This window comes from Colletes latitarsis, chromosome 6 (genome assembly GCF_051014445.1).
Source record: "Colletes latitarsis isolate SP2378_abdomen chromosome 6, iyColLati1, whole genome shotgun sequence".
Taxonomy (NCBI): domain Eukaryota; kingdom Metazoa; phylum Arthropoda; class Insecta; order Hymenoptera; family Colletidae; genus Colletes; species Colletes latitarsis.
In genome coordinates, this window is record NC_135139.1 from 24,319,991 (window position 1) to 24,339,028 (window position 19,038).

At 41.8% G+C, this 19,038-nt stretch overlaps 2 protein-coding genes across 5 annotated transcripts in view; one reads left to right on the forward strand and one right to left on the reverse strand.

Moving 5' to 3' along the window:
* The window catches only part of LOC143342989 (rho guanine nucleotide exchange factor 10), a 61,415-nt gene that overhangs the window by 28,177 nt on the left and 14,200 nt on the right, over window positions 1-19,038 (reverse strand). Inside the window, exon 1 of one of the 3 annotated variants that reach the window (XM_076767395.1) lies at window positions 8,522-9,284. The exons of the other annotated variants lie outside the window; for them this stretch is intronic. Coding sequence (XP_076623510.1) covers window positions 8,522-8,558 — 37 coding nt within the window. The 5' untranslated portion in view covers window positions 8,559-9,284. Of the gene's footprint in view, window positions 1-8,521; window positions 9,285-19,038 lie in introns of those variants that run through there. 3 annotated transcript variants of the gene reach the window in all.
* Window positions 11,369-18,031, forward strand: LOC143342990 (uncharacterized). Of its 2 annotated transcripts, XM_076767399.1 has the most exons (5): window positions 11,373-11,562; window positions 12,919-13,012; window positions 15,287-15,389; window positions 16,479-16,792; window positions 17,474-18,031. In XM_076767399.1, the coding sequence occupies exons 1-5, from the start codon at window positions 11,529-11,531 to the stop codon at window positions 17,889-17,891; spliced, it is 963 nt and encodes a 320-aa protein (XP_076623514.1). In that variant the 5' UTR covers window positions 11,373-11,528; the 3' UTR covers window positions 17,892-18,031. The 2 variants fall into 2 exon arrangements, with proteins under 2 accessions (XP_076623515.1, XP_076623514.1); XM_076767400.1 differs by lacking the exon at window positions 15,287-15,389 and having other exon boundaries at window positions 11,369-11,562; window positions 16,466-16,792.

A 19,038-nucleotide genomic window follows, 5' to 3' on the forward strand; every position in this document is an offset into this window, starting at 1 on the left:
AAACAGTAAATCTATTCGAGAACATTAACAGATATTGAATCATTATATCGTCGAAGAATACGAAGATCAATTTGGAAAGAGTTTGCTTCGTGCCCTGAAAAGGGGGACAGTGCGAAATGTGTCGTGCAATGCGGACTTATCGGAGTTACGAAAACGTGGCTATCAGTGTCCTGCCTCTCGTTTATCTCCGCGTGCGTGCACGTCGGGACATGTGTTCGCGTAGATTCGTATCGGTTCGCGCGTGTGAGTAATTCACTCAAGTTAGTTGTTAATGACACATCGGGGTAATACGGTCCCAGCAACGTTTTATCGTTCGTGCTCGCAGCCTATTTGTTAATCCTACGCGCGGACATTGCGTATACAGAGAACGAAACGCGCGCAAGTTGTCGCTTAAAAGCGTTCACAGCGAATCCCTGCATCCATAATTCGAATTATCGAATCGAATTGTACGAAAAATAAATAAAATACGAGGACATGTATCGACAAATTTTGTTTTTCACTTGACCCGTGGTGGAGTGGATTATTTAAGATTTCTGGCTTGCTACTCAGGTGGCTCCCTTTATCGTTCGCGATAACGTTAGTGGAGCCACAGCAGGTGCAATGGGTCGACGTTGTTTCGTCTTTCGTTCGGTCCTCGGCAAACAAAGACTTTTATACAAACAGGAAGCGTCGTGTGCAGGTGCAACGATAAGTTTCATCTATCAGTGCACATGATATACAATATATATAATCATTTTTTCACGATATACAATATTTAAGAGAATAGGGACAATTTCGTGGCAGCTGTATTACCTCGTAAACTGGACCATTCCATAAATGTTGGAATTTACATAATCGTTGCACGCGTAAACGCGACCACGTGAGCTGCGAGAATAAGAAAAAACGTACAGCACGGTGAAAGCTTTCTAATCTACTATTTCAATTGTCTTTCTTTCCGTCGGTTGCGTTCTTCGAATAGCCCAACACGCCTTTTTGCTAGGACGTACAAGTCACGTTAATGCTCTTTTATCCGTCATTACTGTTACGCGTATCAATGAAACACGCGTAGCGCATTCTACGCGTATAACTGTACACGTACGATATGCCGAACAGATGCTCGAGGAACTCTATCGCGAACACCGACTCTCGCCTGCATGGATAGGTGTGCTCGAAACCTGCAGGGACAATTCATGTTACTCGAGCCAGTTAAGCATGCCCGTTGTATCGAACACCTACGTAAACGCGTCTCGCCTACTAGCCGCATATTATTGTTACCTTTCAACGAAAATAGAATCTGGAACGCATCCCCTTGACTGCGTTCCGTTCCTTTCAACCATAGACGCGAACTCCCATTTCCATAACAACTAATGAATAATAACACTACCGTATAATAATATGTTCGTAACGTTTAATCGATCGAACAATTAAATGTTTACTTGCTCATTGCGAAACGATTCATTCTATAATTGAAATTCGATTCTCGAAGCCTTTAGGAGAAAAAATTTTTTATTTTTGTCCGCCATTTGGAATTTCAAAAATATGAACGTAAATTTGTTATTGACGATTGAAAAAATTATTGGCTGGTGGTTTTTCGTGAAAATTAAAACCAGAAGCTGTTATGGTGGCTATTCAAGCCCTTTAAGGTTAAATAGCAACGAGCACATCGAACGGATAATGCATACCATGCAGGTGCAATGCAGCAATGCACAACAAACTGCAGGTAGATGGCCGTTCTCACAGAGACCGTACAGGTAGCACAGCAATTTCTACGATGCATCCCACACGCAGTGCACTTTCTCATTTGCAAACGCACTGGTTCTTGCTGCCAATTCAATGCATACAGGGTGTTCGGCCACCCCTGGGAAAAATTTTAATGGGGGATTCTAGAGGCCAAAATAAGACGAAAATCAAGAATACCAATTTGTTAATGGAAGCTCTGTTAAAAAGTTATTAACGTTTAAAGTTCTGATCGCAATGAATTTTTTTCTCGAAACTGGTTAGGATTTCGAGGGTATGTCTAATGACTAAAACTGATTGTTATTGATCCCTGCAACCGAAAATAATTTTTCCAAAACGATTTCAAATTTTTTTTTTCCGTCGAAAAATTTTATACCTCGAATTTTTTTCTCGAAACTGGTTAGGATTTCGAGGGTATGTCTAATGACTAAAAATGATTGTATTTGAACCCCGCAATCGAAAATAATTTTTTCAAAACGATTTGAAATTTTTGAATTTAATTGTTAATAACTTTTTAAGGAAGCCTCCATCAACAAATTGCTATTCTTGATTTTCGTCTTATTTTGGCCTCTAGAATCTCCCATTAAAATTTTTCCCAGGGGTGGCCGAACACTCTGTATGTAGGAAATAATTTTAAATATTTTTAGATTGGTCATAATTGAAATGTAATTGCAATTCTGAGATAATTGTGTACATTTCCATGTACATGAAATCCAACGATAATTGTATGTAAAGTACCAATATGTGCCTCGATTGGTGGTCCAGCGAAGGAAGTATATCTACTATTATAATTGCCGAAACATTAAATGAGTCGTAACGATTGGAGGAGAGGGGGCAACAATTAATCGCGAGGGCAATTCAATTAAACAGAGGATATACAATGCTGTCCTTGTCTTCCGGAAGCGTCTTGTAATGCGTTGCGTCACAGGTGTGTACACGCGTCAAATTGTGATATCCCAACGCAACCAATTAACTACTACGAGTGTTATTTATCTGTATCCTAGCGCGGCAATTAATTGCTCCACATTTCAACGCAAAACATTTGCTTTGTAAATCGTATAAACTCTATCCTCCATATAAAACAAATGCAATTTTAGATAAATAGAATTTTCGAATAAAAGAGATACTATCTTAAAAGACCAGGGCATAAAAATGTAACGCCCGAGTGATTTATTCACTACCATTGGCGTTCATCGTTGGTACCATACATTTCATAACCAACAAATGAAATATTAATGCAATTATACGTTTACCTCGACACATTTTACGAAAGTTTTTACATGCGACCAGCAGTCAATGTATCAAATCTGTTCATTCACTCTTACCTCGTTTGCTAAAAAAATTCTTCAAGTATTCGATTCACGTAATATCAATAAAACATGCGTGCATACTTGGAATATCTCGAGTGTACATACACGCGTACGTATATACGTAAAAAGTATCGTGAGAAGAAGTCTCGTTAAACAAAACCTGGCGCAAAGTCAACAGGGCAAAAAAAAAAAAAAGAAAAAAAGTGAACGGTGTTTCGCGTTCACGACGCGAGCATTAATTTCAGGGCGCGTCAATTAGTTAAAAGCGACTATATAGGAGAGAGTGTGGGCCTAATATAAGTCTGGCAACAGCGCAACACTTGAATGCTCATTGTGAGCGCTCACGTAGCTGTGCCGGAGTCGTGTGAGCGACTCACGGAGAGGCCAGCTTTTTACAGTGACACACGTGCTCCCCACTAACTTTATTTCTGACGACAGAGTCCACGATTCGAGGAGTCATCGGCACGAGAATACTTCCTTTTTCGCTAGCTTGGGAGTCGAATTTACTGCGACTACGCCTGGTCCCCTTAATCGTTCACGTTTAAACACGCATAACCGAGATTAGCTGGAACTGTTCGTCCGTACGACGCGCACCGGTCGTTCGCGTTAACTGGAAAACTTTTCATTTTCAATGGACGCGCAGGCACTTCGCGCAGGAGCCTTCCTCGATGGGTGGACTCTAAACGCGAGCACATCGGCCCGGTATTGCATAACCGATCGATGACCTCGACCCGTTATAAACAATGGTTCGAAAGGCCATTGTAAGATTCGTTTCTCAACCACTGAATAACTACGAACCTTGACTCTTTACAGTACAGATTTTGTTTTGGGAATATCAAGCAACACGTTGAAACTATTTTCTATCGTAAATGAAATTGAGATCGACATAACCTACGACTATTTAGTTTAACTTAAAATTTAACAGGACAAATAATAATTCAACGAAGATGAAATTAACAATTGCACATCAACTGACATGCTGTTCAGACCCGTTGTGAACAATGGTTCGAGGAGCGATTAAAAGCTTCTTGTCTTAACCTATAAATAACAATGAACCCTCCTGGCTGTTAACCTCCAATCTCCAATCTACTCAAACATGTAATACATTAATCTTTTTTTAACGAAGACGAAATTGACACCGCCATATCGGAGGAGATTAGTAGTCGAATGCCGTTTAAAAAAAAGTATGCACGAATTTACCAAAGATAAACATGCGTTTAGTGGCATTGAACTTTGCTAACGATACGTGTATATCTGTGGGAGAGAGGAAAAGTAAAACGAAACAGGTTTTAGGAAAATCGAAGTAGCTCGAATCCTGCATAATACAGGTTGTATCGAATTACGTGTATCTCCCGCGCCATTATCGCTACGAATTGCCTTTTGCGGTTGCAGACACGCGATGCTTGTCACGGTCAGTGTCCCATTTTTCTCTCGTTTCACATTTTTTTTCTCCCCTTTCGTGGCAACCGTGCCTATACTTCGCGGAGATCTTTTCTTTTTTGTTTTCGCCACCTTCGCACGAACTGCTACGTAACACGACGATGAATTATACACACAGGGTGTTCGGCCACCCCCGGGAAAAATTTTAATGGGGGATTCTAGGGGCCAAAATAAGACGAAAATCAAGAATACCAATTTCTTGATGAAAGCTTCCTTAAAAAGTTATTAACAATTAAATTCAGAAATTTCAAATCGTTCTGGAAAAATTATTTTCGATTGCAGGGGTCAATTACAACCATTTTTGGTGAATAGACATATATTCGAAATCCTACTCAGTTTCCAGAAAAAAATTCGAGTAGGTGATGAAATTTTTAGACGAAATTAAAAAATTTCAAATCATACTAAAAAAATTATATTTAGTTACAGGGGTCAATTACAATCATTTTTGGTCATTACACATACCACCGAAATCCCACGCACTTTCGAGAAAAAAATTCCTTACTGAAAATCTAATTAGGTGCCTAAATTCGACGAAAAAAAGAAATTTCAAATCGTTCTGGAAAAATTATTTTCGATTGCGGGGATCAATTACAATCATTTTTGGTGAATAGACATACTCCCAAAATCCTGCCCACTTTCAAGAAAAAAATTCGAGAAGATGCGAAATATCTCGACGGAAAAGAAATTTTTCAAATCATTCTAAAAAAATTATTTTCGGTTGCAGGGGTCAATTACAACCATTTTTGGTGAATAGACATATATTCGAAATCCTACTCAGTTTCCAGAAAAAAATTCGAGTAGGTGGACACATTTTTCGACGAAATTAAAAAATTTCAAATCATACTAAAAAAATTATATTTAGTTACAGGGGTCAATTACAATCATTTTTGGTCATTACACATACCACCGAAATCCCACGCACTTTCGAGAAAAAAATTCCTTACTGAAAATCTAATTAGGTGCCTAAATTCGACGAAAAAAAAAATTTCAAATCGTTCTGGAAAAATTATTTTCAGTTGTGGGGGTCAATTACAATAATTTTTGGTCATTACACATATCCCCGAAATCCTACCCACTTTCAAGAAAAAAATTCGAGAAGATGCGAAATATCTCGACGGAAAAAAAATTTTTCAAATCATTCTAAAAAAATTATTTTCGGTTGCAGGGGTCAATTACAATCATTTTTGGTGAATAGACATACCCCCGAAATCCTGCGCATTTTCGAGAAAAAAATTCAGAAAGAGTGGAACTTTAAACGTCAATAACTTTTTAACGAAGCCTCCATCGACAAATTGGTATTCTTGATTTTCGTATTATTTTGTCCTCTAGAATCCCCCATTAACATTTTTCACAGCTGTGACCGAACACTCTGTATATTTCGAGCGTTTAGATGCCGGAACACGATGACAAAGAACGAAGCTGGGCAAGATCCAGTGGCGCGCCTAGAAATTTAGCAAAGGTGGGGTTCAACCAAATACTAACAAATGCAAATACATTACAGGACTTTCCGACGCTTTACGAAACTCTGTTACAGGCTACAGGGAACAAGTTTATTTAATTTTAATAGATAGAAGAAAAAAAATGTTTAAAAAATGTTTTAACGAGTAAAAAGTGGATATTTGCAGCAGCGGAGTCATAGTTACTCCCTTGCACCCCCCACAGCGCACCACTGTCGAGATAGCGTTATCTACCTTGCGTAATAAATCTCGTTTCAATGCTGCGCAGACGGCGTTAACGTTTACTGCGAATATAAACTGGGCGAAATACGCGCGCGGAAGAGAAGCCATCCAACCACGTGGTCATGGCTTGACGAATACGACGAACCGTATAACCTCTCGTACGGAAAACGATGTATGGTTCGTGTCTATGAATATTCAATCGGACGTGTTCAGTGTACAATTATTCGCGTCGTTTCGAAAGATACAAATTAGTACCTATTTGTTCCCTTTCACTATCTCAACCGGTTCATCTACGTGCACAATGAGCGAACGGAATACAAACGGTACATTTTTAATAACGGGAGAAATACCGATGCCGGTATGACATTTCAATCTGCACTTTTATAAGAGAAAGCACGCCCACGCGTGTATAACAGGTCCTATGATCTAGCGCAGTGTTTCTCAACCCTTTTTTGGCTCGTGGCGCCCTCTTTTTGGTTGCATTTCCCCCTGTAACCTCCATCCGTTGTGATTATTGTCGATCGATGCAAATAACAGTTCATTGATTTATTTAGTTTACTCGTAATATGTAATGTTATGTAATAAAATTAATAACAAGTATCTCAACCTTTTTTTGGCTCGTGGCGCCCTCTTTTTGGTTGCATTTCCCCCTGTAGCCTCCATCTGTCGTGATTATTGTCCATCGATGCAAATAATAGTTCATTGATTTATTTAGTTTACTCGTAATATGTAACGTTATGTAATAAAATTAATAAGAAATTCTAGATAATTTTTTTTTACTCTAGTACATATTTAATATCAGATTTAGATTTTAGATTTTCCGTATCTTTCACTGGAGAGACCCATATAGTTGAGAATCCCTGATCTACTAGACACATTCGATACCGCTCGCGCGATTTATAAGGCAATACATCACTCGGCATAAATTACCATATTAACTAACCGGCGGTGTCCCGAGCAGGTCGCTTAAACGTCCCAATCTCGAATTAAGGCGAATCGTAATTTTACATCGATGTTATTTCACAGGTGTCGTACGACACACGGTCTAACAGCAAGGCGTGATTCCAACGAAGCAACATTTAGGCAACATGTCGCATTTGCATCACCGTCTATGAACAACGAGGAGTTCTGGCTATTTGAGAATCGTTTGATACTTATTCTATTCTCTATTATGCTCTATGTATAGAGTTAAATATCTTAATGTCGATAATAATTTTACATTTGTTGGTATTGCGTCACGATGGCTTGCGAGAATGGTGAAAAACCTAACCCTATATTATAATGGTTTTCAAGCCCCGAGTACGAGTCGCGTAGTGTTCGATGGAATCACGCTTTTACGAATACTGCGCCTCGATTCCGTGTTAAAAACATAGGGTTAATCTTTCGTCGTATCGTAACGGACTATTCATTCGATATATACTATTGTTTCACGACATAATGGTCTGCCTGCGGTCGGTAGTTACTGGATTTACGATGCAAACCTGTCAGGGGGGAATAAAATTGCAAAATCCATATCCCATGAACGTTTTACGAGCTACGAAACTACGCGATTGTACATTTCACGTGCAAACGAACTGTTCGTTCGGGGATGTTGAAAAATCTGACGCAGAAATATTAATCGAAACGCAACGATTTCGAGCGACATCGAGCTACGAAACGATTCACAGGTTATATCGTTGATCGATACGATCGTTTCTACAACGCTGTTCCGCAGCTCCGGTATGGTTGAAAAATTGGTTTACACGGTTCGTATGCTTTCGGCGAATGTTTGCTGATCGAAGGCACCGCAAACGTGTTCGCTAGAGAATCTACCAGTAGGTAAGAAAGAGACATATGGACGATACGCCAAGAACGCGGAACGGGCACTGTCCTGAGAGGCTGACGCCGCACGATACGGGCATTTCATCGTTTTCACGCAACCGTGCCGATGCTCAATTACCGGAACAATGATCGACCGTGTCGCAACAGTAAAATTGGTTGCAACCGTGTAACGTTTATGTTTCTGAGTCTGATTTCGCTGCGCGAAAATCGTCCGTAAACAAATTTCCTGCTGCGTCCGTTACGTCAACGACGTTCCGGGAAAACGTACGCGCGTCACGCGGCGCGTTCAAAACACGCCGAAAATCGTTTGGCGGTTAGGTGTTCCGAAGTGTCGCGAATTTACCGACAGCAGCAGCAGCAGCAGCAGCAAGCAGCACGGGTTCAGGAATTCAGATCCGGCCGTGACAGAGGGGTGAATGCTCTGTTTCTGGTTGAACGCCGTCACCGGGCGTGCATGCGACGCGAAATCACACTGAGAGAAACACAGCGCGCGAGAAGTAAGGTCGCGCGGATCAGGCGAGGGATTGTGACAGGCACGCGCGATACGAAACTTACACTTGATCAGGATGACACCGTTATGCTGCTCCTCCATCTCGCGGAGGCGAGCGATCGTTCTCGCGTATCGTCCTCCAGGTTAAACCACCGACGATTCCTTTATCGTGCACACCGGGGCCGTATCACTCGCGTCGCGGCAACGTGCACGCGGACAGTGCTGGACGGCGGACCGACATACGCGACCGAGCCTGGCGCGCCGCTCGGGTTTTCCAAAAAAGAGCCGCGTCCGCGGAACGACACTTGTACCAACGGCCAATGGGCGAATCACGACGCACACGTGCTCGCACGGCGGCTGCCCGCGAGCATAATTAATATCGCGGCGTGCACCGATAAGAATGCGTCGTACCGTCCGACAAAGAAACGCCACCGAAACCGAGTAAACATGGCCGTGCGCGCGCGCCTCTCTGGCTCTCCGTGGCCCGCGGAGCCGTCACGCACTGAGGGAGGTTGCATGGAAACGAAGGGTATGGAGGAGAGACAGAACGAGACAGAGGTATACGGAGGTTGCGACGACCGACTGAAAAGAGACGCGCGGGAGAGAGAATGGAACAGAGAGGGTGCTGCAGGCTGCAAACGAGAGAGAAAGTTAGAGAGAATGAAAGAGTGAACGCCTGGCGTGGAGAGGAAGCGGGAAAAAGAGAGACCGACAGGCCGGTTATTGAAAGACAAAGATAAAACGCAGGGCCGGCTCTAGCCCGTAGGGCAACCAGTCACCGAGCATGGTGTATCGTGCTTTAGCGGGCGCTCACTTTCAATAAGCGAACTCTTATTAATTTTTATCGTTTTCTTCTAACTGACGTAGGATCTTTAACTTGAGGCGATGTAGTCCGACATTTAATTAACTTCCACGAACACTTTCCAGCCAGACTCTAACATAAGTATGATACGATCTCTTGTCGTTTGATACGTTTATACACCGATATAGTTCGATTTTTATTTCCAACAGTTTCGACCAGAATTTTTCTATAATGATTTGAAGCAATTATTTTCGGAACCCTTCAAGCCCTGCTGCATACCCTCGAGCCGGCCCTGATAAACGAGTGAGAGTGGATTACAGGATTCTGAGAGTAGCAACGGAAGAAGCGAGAGGCAAAAGAGAAGAAGAGGGTATGACCGTCGTAGAGAAAGGAAAACAGAGACCGCCTCGTCGTTTTGTGGTAGTTCGTCGAAACGACCACCAAGCGGCGCCACTTTGAACGCTCGCCACGGTCGTGTTGAATTTATGCTGCTTGGACGGCCCTGGTAAAGTGCGATCCTCTGACCTGGGGCATTGTTAAACAGTAAAAGCATGTGGCAGCTGGACTCCAAGGGCTCTCGTCGGAGATGTATGCCTAGCTTTTCTGTATTCAACGAACCGGAAACGTAGGAAATTCTGAGAAAAACAGCAAAAGGAAATCGTCTTGTATTCAACCCCCAAGGGAAAATTCAAAATCTAAACATACTGATATTTAGCGCGTAGTAGCAACCTTTACCATTTCTTTGCTTGCACAGCATCGAGTGTACAATTCGCGTTACGTACCAACGTATATTTAACTGTATGCTTGCATACCAACATTATCAGATTTATCGACGTCATATTTTCACGAGACTAAACACGTCGATCTCGCATCGAGAACGTAGTGGGACTTGAAACTGTGCATGCGCCTATGGCCCAGCGAGTGAAAGAATCGACTTGGTTAGGGAAAGAGGTTCCAAGAACGAGAGCCCCCACCTCTCCTCGGTTCTGTTGCTACTTTCATTGAATGCTGTCGCACTCCGAGCATCTGTACTGCTTGGCCAAGGTAGTAAGATGTGGGGGAGTTTCCCCCGACGCGACAAGCGGCGGGAGGTCACCCAAGTCGATTTTTTTTTTAATTTAAACGCGATTACGGAAACTGAAATTTGACTCGTTTAAATGCAAACCGCGTTTATATTAGCGTCAGGAGAACAACTGTTGCGAAGCATGCATTGTTTATAACTCGTGACACATAGAAAACCCAATGTAAGCAACATGTTGACACACAAAGAATGCTTATAAAGGCGAAATATGACGCGATTCGGAAGTCCATGCATTTTGCTGCGTGCGCAAAATACGTTTGCTACGAAACACTGGACGCGATATCGCACGAGCATAAATGTAACCCAAGTGTAACGTTAAGGTGATGCACATACGTATAGCATCAGAAAGAGAGTTACAAATCTATCTAACAAAATATTGAATTTTCATTTAACCTCAACTAAAATACGTAACGATAATCCAAATTTCTGCAACGCTGTTCGAACTGCATTACGAAACGATCCGAGCGAGCCATCTAGCAGAAATAAAAGTTTCGGCCAAGATTAAAATATGTCGCTTGAATGGCGTTGCCAAAGGGGCAAATAGCCAAGACTGCAAGTTACTTGTATTTATGGAAATTTTCTTCAAGTTCGATCTTGGCAACACTGTACTCGATGCATCACCACTGCTCTCTAATCTTCTATTTCAGACAAATACATGCCGTTTACTCGATCTACGCGTAACATTTTAGCTAAACGTTCGAGACAAAAAGGATTCAACGAGGGGCATTGTTGAACACGCTTGAGGTTGTACAGTTTCGCCGAACGATCGATCGATGCATCGATATGCACTTGGTAGGACTCCTGTGGTCGATAACACAGCGAATCGGAGGGAACGGAGGACGAACGGTTGGTCGAGCAAGAGGAAAAAGAGCTGTTGCGTAGCTCTAATGGGAGATGGCGACGCGGTTTGTTTTCCTTTCTTGCTTGGCACGCACCCAAAGAGCGGCCGGTTATACGCGTTGTCCACGGACAAACTCCGCGTATATACCGTCCAAGTATCGTGTCCCCACCAAATCTATGTTTGCAGCTTCCACCGCGGCGGTAGCAGCCCGGCACTCCACGTACTCCCCTCTAGTTCTCGGTGTAGACTGAAACCAGGTCTAGATTTTAGTACGCATCAGAATCTCGACTATGAGGAGGTTTCACACGGGCGATCGCATCCTCGGTAGATTCTTATCGAACAGCCAACATGACGCAGGCTTCACAGCAGACGAAATTTCGATGTGAGTTTCTGACTTGAATGGAAAAATGCTCTCGGTGCCTCTCGATGAACACGTGTACGAATAGTTTTTTTTTTCTCTCCTCTGTGCCTCGTTACCGAGTTATCGTTACAGTCGACGGTCGCGCGAAGTAGATGGAAAAATTTTTCCACGCGGCACACCATCGACGTGCTTTCCCTTCGTTCCCGTTTTGATAGTCCCGCGTGCACGCATACGTCAGTGACGGGTAATCCATTTTGCTACGTAGATCCACAGTGATACGCAAGTGCGAGTCGTATTCGTCTTTCCTTGCGTCATCGTCCCTGTAATACTAGCTTTGTGTCGGTCTGAACTTTGCCATCTTCCATTGCTCGGATTCAGACCATTCCGTAATCTCGTTTGAAAATTTTGACGAAACGTTCTATCAGGATATTTTCGTTCTTTACGTCGCGTTTCCCACTGATTTCGACGTTGTTTGTACCTTCTTCGCTAATATTCGACATGTACAATTACACTCTGTATGTTGCATTATCGGCAGGACGCGTAGTTCTTCCTTCGCGTACAGAATGCGTGATTCGTCGTAATAAAATTCTGCGCAAATAAAAATACGCCTGGAGTATTTCATTCGCGTTTCCCATTATTTCTCTCGTAGAAAGGTATTCCGTCGTGATCGATTTCTATATCTATTCCTGTACCTAACGGAACATTTTTTTAACAGCTGGAAACGAATCGGATCCTGCCTAACCTCCTCGCTACTTTCTCGTCGTTTCGTAAATGAATGGTCGATAATGTAATAATCGTATTTGCAGAATCGTCGATCGTAGCGCTGAAATAATTCGCGGCGTTCCATCGAAACGGACAACTAACAGCAGTTATAGTGACTCGTCTAAATATCCAATTAAGAGATCTTTCAGAAATCGACCTAGATAGCAACGGCCACGTTACTCACGGCCGCAATGTTCCGTTCGCGCGCGCAACTGAATCGTTATTCCCGTTCTTACAATCGGGCTACGTCGATGCACACGAACGATTCAAAGAAATGCACAATGGAATGCGCCAAACGCCCGCGCCCTCATCCACGTGTACCCGCGGCATTAACCCTTGGACGTACATACATTTTTCTACACAATTTATTAGGAGAAGTATTATAAACGCTTCGAAATAAAAATATTTAGAAAAGAGGATATCTACTTAAATTCTTGTTCTCCAATTACTTTTCTTCTACGGCGACAATTGACCGTCTCGAAGTCGGCGACATTCCACCAGCATTATAATAAGCGTCTAATAGAGGATTAGTCGTCACGGGAATGCGATAATAATCGCTAGTCACGCAGGTAGCCACAGACAGTACACCTCCGCCCCTTTTACGAATGTCTACAGGGACCGAGAATCTCACCTGCCGGTTCATTCAGCTCAGAAAGGAAAATGGAAAGCTCTTTACTGGCCGCAAATATTCCGCCCAGGCAGGATGGGAGTAAGTATACGGCCATCATTTAAACACAGCTTCGTATTCAGCGTTTCCTTTTTACTGGGAACACCGATGGTTTCGAGGGTTACGCGGTAGCCTTGGAAGAGAATTTCAACCATCCTTGCGCATATTAAGGATTGTTATCTAGTATTACTGAGTCTTACTGATATTTTCAAATTTTGCATCCGCTAAAAACTGTTGTAATATACAGGATGGGGGATTCTAGACGCCAAAATAAGACGAAAATCAAGAATACCAATTTGTTGATGGAAGCTTCGTTAAAAAGTTATTAACGTTTGAAGTTCCGTCCGTACTGAATTTTTTTCTAGAAAGTGAGTAGGATTTCGGGGGTATGTGTAATGACCAAAAATGATTGTAATTGACCCTCGAAATCGAAAATAATTTTTCCAAAACGATTTGAAACTTTTATTTTTTGTCGAAAAATATAGGCATCTTCTTGAATTTTTTTCTCGAAAGTGCGTAGGATTTCGGGGGTATGTGTAATGACCAAAAATGATTGTAATTGACCCTCGAAATCGAAAATAATTTTTCCAAAACGATTTGAAACTTTTATTTTTTGTCGAAAAATATAGGCATCTTCTTGAATTTTTTTCTCGAAAGTGCGTAGGATTTCGGGGGTATGTGTAATGACCAAAAATGATTGTAATTGACCCTCGAAATCGAAAATAATTTTTCCAAAACGATTTGAAACTTTTATTTTTTGTCGAAAAATATAGGCATCTTCTTGAATTTTTTTCTCGAAAGTGCGTAGGATTTCGGGGGTATGTGTAATGACCAAAAATGCTTGTAATAGACTCTTGCAACTGAAAATATTTTTTCCAAGACGATTTGGAATTTTTGAATTTCTCCGAAAAATTTCATAAAAATTTTTATAAAAAAAATTTGTTGATGGAGAATTTGTTAAAAAGTTATTGACGTTCAAAGTTATGCCAGTAATGAACTTTTTTCTCGAAACTGGTTAAAATTTCGAGGGTATGTCTATTCACCAAAAATGGTTGTAATTGACCCCCGCATCTGAAAATAATTTTTCCAGAACGATTTGAAATTTTTGAATTTAATTGTTAATAACTGTTTAACGAAGCCTCCATCAACAAATTGGTATTCTTTATTTTCGTCTTATTTTGGCCTCTAGAATTCCTCATTAACATTTTTCCCAGGGGTGGCCGAACACCCTGTATAAAATAAGTAACTGGATACGGCATTTTACGTTGGTTAAATGCAACAAAATTTCATCGCTTTATTTCTAATCAATAACTAATAAAAATAGCGAATCAACTCGAACAATAAATAAACTAAAACTCGACAATGTTTGGAGCACACTGCCTGCATCTATTGCAATATCTTGTATCGCCAGAACGGAAACGGAAATGGCCAGAATTGCATCCAGCCGGCGGCCATGCATTTGTTACTTATCGAACGTTCGTCTTCGACGTTTTCGTTATCGCGCGAAACGTACGCACTCGATAAGAGCAAAACAATAGGCCGATTTGATTCTCTCTCGCGAACAGTGTCTCCAGTGTTCGTTTCTCGAAATCCCACAACGCGAACACCCCCTCCCCCTCCTCTCACATGGAAGCGAAGTCTGATAACAAAGTAAATTCAATATACGGGGTGTTCGGCCACACCTGGGAAAAATTTCAATGGGAGATTCTAGAGGCTAAAATAAGACGAAAATCAAGAATATCAATTTCTTGACTGAGGCTTCATTAAAAAGTTATTAAAAAATGAAATTAAAAAATTTCAAATTGTCTTGAAAAAATTATTTTTGGTCGCGGGGCTCAATTACAATCATTTCTGGTGAATACACATATCCCCGAAATCCTACCCACTTTTGAGAAAAAAATTCGAGAAGGTACATACTGAAATTTTTAGACAAAATTAAAAATTTCAAAGTCATAGTAAAAAAATTATATGTAGTTACAGGAGTCAATTACAAGCATTTTTGGTGAATGAATTTACGTATCAAGAACATACTAAAGTGTTCCGTTTTTAATCGACCATCCTCTGATACAACGAAAAATGACTTTTAATAAATAAATAAAAAAACGTACATATATTTTTATACGAAGCTTCATTGTTCCGAGAAAATCGAATTTTTCTGCCTTCCGTATTTCCTTCCACCGTATTATTACCAGTACGATGGGAATAATAATTATTATAAACGATTCTGATAATTTGAAAACCGATAACAAGCAAGATAACAGAAATGTCGGAGAACAATGCACGACTTTGTATTCCGTTTTTGTTTCGGTTTTGCAGATACATACTGCAACAGATGCGGGAGGAGTTTCCCACCATTATGGCTAACGTACACTACAGGGTGCTGAAGAAGAAATGGTCCAACCTGTTGCAGCAGTACAAAGTGAGACGAGGCAGATGTCTTTTATTATCTCGCGATTAACCACGATCGTTCGTTTATTCGCGCGCGATGTTAGTTTGCTTTCCGATCTTACGTTGGGAAGGATAATAAACGCGTTCTACTGTGGACAGACAAAATCTAACAAACCTAACCTCTCTATATGAAAACGGACGGTTTGAGAAATAAGCATACAGGATGTTCGGCCAACCGTGGGAAAAATTTTAATGGGAGATTCTAGAGGCCAAAATAAGACGAAAATCAAGAATAGCAATTTGTTGATCGAGGCTTCGTTAAAAAGTTATTAACGTTTGAAGTTTCACTCGTTCTGAATTTTTTTCTCGAAAATGCGCTGGATTTTGGGGGTATATCTATTGACCAAAAATGATTGTAATTGACCCCCGCAACTGAAAATATTTTTTCCAAAACGATTTGAAATTTTTTTTTTCCGTCGAAAAATTTCACACCTTCTCGAATTTTTTTCTAGAAAGTGGGTAGGATTTCGAGGGTATGTCTAATGACCAAAAATGATTGTAATTGTCCCCTGCAGATAAAAATATTTTTTTTAGAACGATTTGAAACTTTTTAATTTCGCTTACAGTTGCGCCTGTAGATAGGCAACCTGCGTACAGCTGCGTGCGCCTGATAGAGGTTCTCACTCAGCATGAGAAACTCTACTTACTGACGTATCGACAGCCTCACAGTTTTCTGAGTGAGAACCACTGTCGCGCGTACGCAGCTGTTCGCAGATTGCCGTTCCACAAACGGAACTTTAAACGTTAATAACTTTTTAACGAAGCCTCAATCAACAAATTGCTATTCTTGATTTTCGTCTTATTTTGGTCTCCAGAATCTCCCATTAAAATTTTTCCCACGGGTGGCCGAACACCCTGTATACTCGGCGGGACGAAAATCAGTAAACCGGCAGGCACGCGAGGAACGCGACGGTTCAGCAACGAAAGGCGTGTGGATACACGGTACACTTGCACTCATACATACGTACACGTACAAATACAGACACACGGGACACGATCGAGCACGACTCGCTTAGCTCTCGTCCTGTTACTATGCATCTGCCACAGCGATCTGTTGAAGGAACTGAGGAACCCGGTACACGGAGACAGAAACAAGGCGGACGACGTCTCTTGGCCCTTTTACAGCGCGATCGACGAGCTCCTGGGACACGACCGCGGCGGAACGCCGAATCACGACGAGTACATCGATCCCCACGAATTCCTCTGCGTATCCGTGACGCCGGAAGAGCCCACCTCCTCGGTGGACGCGCTTCCTGTCGGATCTGACCCGGAAATCGAGCGACGAGATGTCGATTTCCACCCCGACCAACGGCTACGGACGTTCAGCGACGACTCGATTCAAATCGAACGACTACCGTCGCGCGGAACCACCAGGTACGTGTGCAGGAACTACGAAATGATCCCAACGTAAGAAAGAAACTTACTCCTGGGAAATATTTTAATGGGAGATTCTAGAGGTCAAAATAAGACGAAAATCAAGAATACCAATTTCTTGATGAAGGCTTCGTTAAGAAGTTATTAACGTTTGAAGTTTCAACCGTACTGAATTTTTTTCTCGAAAATGCGCAAGATTTCGGTGGTATGTCTATTCACCAAAAATGATTGTAATTGACCCCCGCAACCGAAAATAATTTTTTTAGAATGATTTGAAAAATTTTATTTCCGTCGAGATATTTCGCATCTTCTCGAATTTTTTTCTTGAAAGTGGGTAGGATTTCGGGGATATGTGTAATGACCAAAAATTATTGTAATTGACCCCCGCAACTGAAAATAATTTTTCCAAAACGATTTGAAATTTTTAAATTTAATTGTTAATTTTTTAACAAAGCCTCCACCAACAAATTGGTATTCTTGATCGTCGTCTTATTTTGGCCTCCAGAATCCCCCATTAAAATTTGTCCCAGAGATAACCGAGCACCCTGTATAAAATGTTTGGAAAATAATTTATGAAAAATATTAATGCGTAGGTTGAATTTTCATTATGGCTTGAGTGGCCGACAGTGAATTTTTGTCGTTCTCGAGCGTCGCACGATTTACGTATTCTGTCGGTTTCAGCGACGTCGTCAGAAAAACCAAAGACTCGTCGGTTTTCAAGCAAACGAGCAGAAGTTACGCGAGAAGGAAACGCGAGCCGAGAAGTGTGCTGATGCCGCGGTTGCCGCGCGCCACGGAGCTCACGATCAGGAAAGTGACGTCGGAGGCGGACTACTCTAAGGACTTGTCGAGGGTATGGGGAAACGACGTCGTCGATTCCACCAGAGACAAAGGACAAGCGGCCGGGGCGCGTAACGAGGATGAGGAAAGACCGAGAAAGTCGAGGAGAACGCGAGCCCCGTATCGCGAGGATCACGAGTCACGGACCGATCGTCGTATCGAGCAGATCTTCGAGTATATCAAACGACGGGACGAGGAGAATAGATCCATCATGATCCGAGTGATGCACGCCGTGGAGACCATGGCCAATAAGCTGTGACGCAGCTGTACCGAAGAAGGATCACATTCAAATACGTTTCTTTTCCCCCCTGGAATGGCTATGTAATCGATCGATTAATGTACCACGGGTTTAACTGTAAATTATACTTTATAAGGTGTCTCTTTTAATAAACGATGTTGGTATTACGTTATGAGATACTTCCTTGAAAATACTAATATCAAATTTTCCACGAAGAGATACGAAATCTTTTTAGGTTAACCTGTACAAGTATATTCAAACGTGACTCGAAGTATACTATTCAATGAATTCTATAGCAAATCGCGTTTACCGTGAATCGTCTAAAATTGTAACAGAGTCGATTCGCTTCGGTGTAAAAAAACAGACCCCGATACAGATTTATTTCCGAAACTAATGAAAGAACCATGCAATTCCATTGAGTGCATCGGGAGGCAGCCAGAATAAACCGAGTTAGTTACGGTGACCACCGAGAGGCGCCACCGACCTGAGAAACCACTCGAGATTACGTTTCTTATGGCCGTGGTTCATTCAGCGTCGATGCAAGTGTTGCGACGTAAAAAAAGTCGACGAACACGAGCGAAAAGAAACGATGGAATCGATCGATCGTAGAGTTACTTAAAGCCAAGAGAATCACGGTATCGAGGTAGATCGATTACGATACGAATATTACACGCTGTCGAAACGAATACCAATAAAGTATCGCGATAATAGCGCGAGCCAGCCTCGTCTGGCGCCTTTCTCTCGGTTCATAATGCGTTTAGCCTTCTTTCGATGCTTTTCGCATACCTTCATTCTTACCAACAGTTTCGTGTTCCTTTCAACTGCTATCGCGGAGAAACTGTTGCATTGTTGCTTCCAAAGGAAGCCTGCTTCTTTCGCTGGCAATTGAACGCATTCTGCTACGCAGCCCGTTCAAACGTGGATCAAACGAAAGATCTTTATGGACAATAGAGATGCGATAATCACGTTTACTTTCGTAGAACAGAGAACACAACGAAGATCCGACAGTAAAAATACGTCCACGGATAAGATTTATCTTTTCAATTCCACGGCGATCGCGTATTTTATTGAATTTCCGTTTTACGAGAGAGGCTAATTGCGTATGGGATTGACGTTGCTCGGGAAACGATTATCGGTATCATTACCGGTCGATGTTTTCGCCGCGATT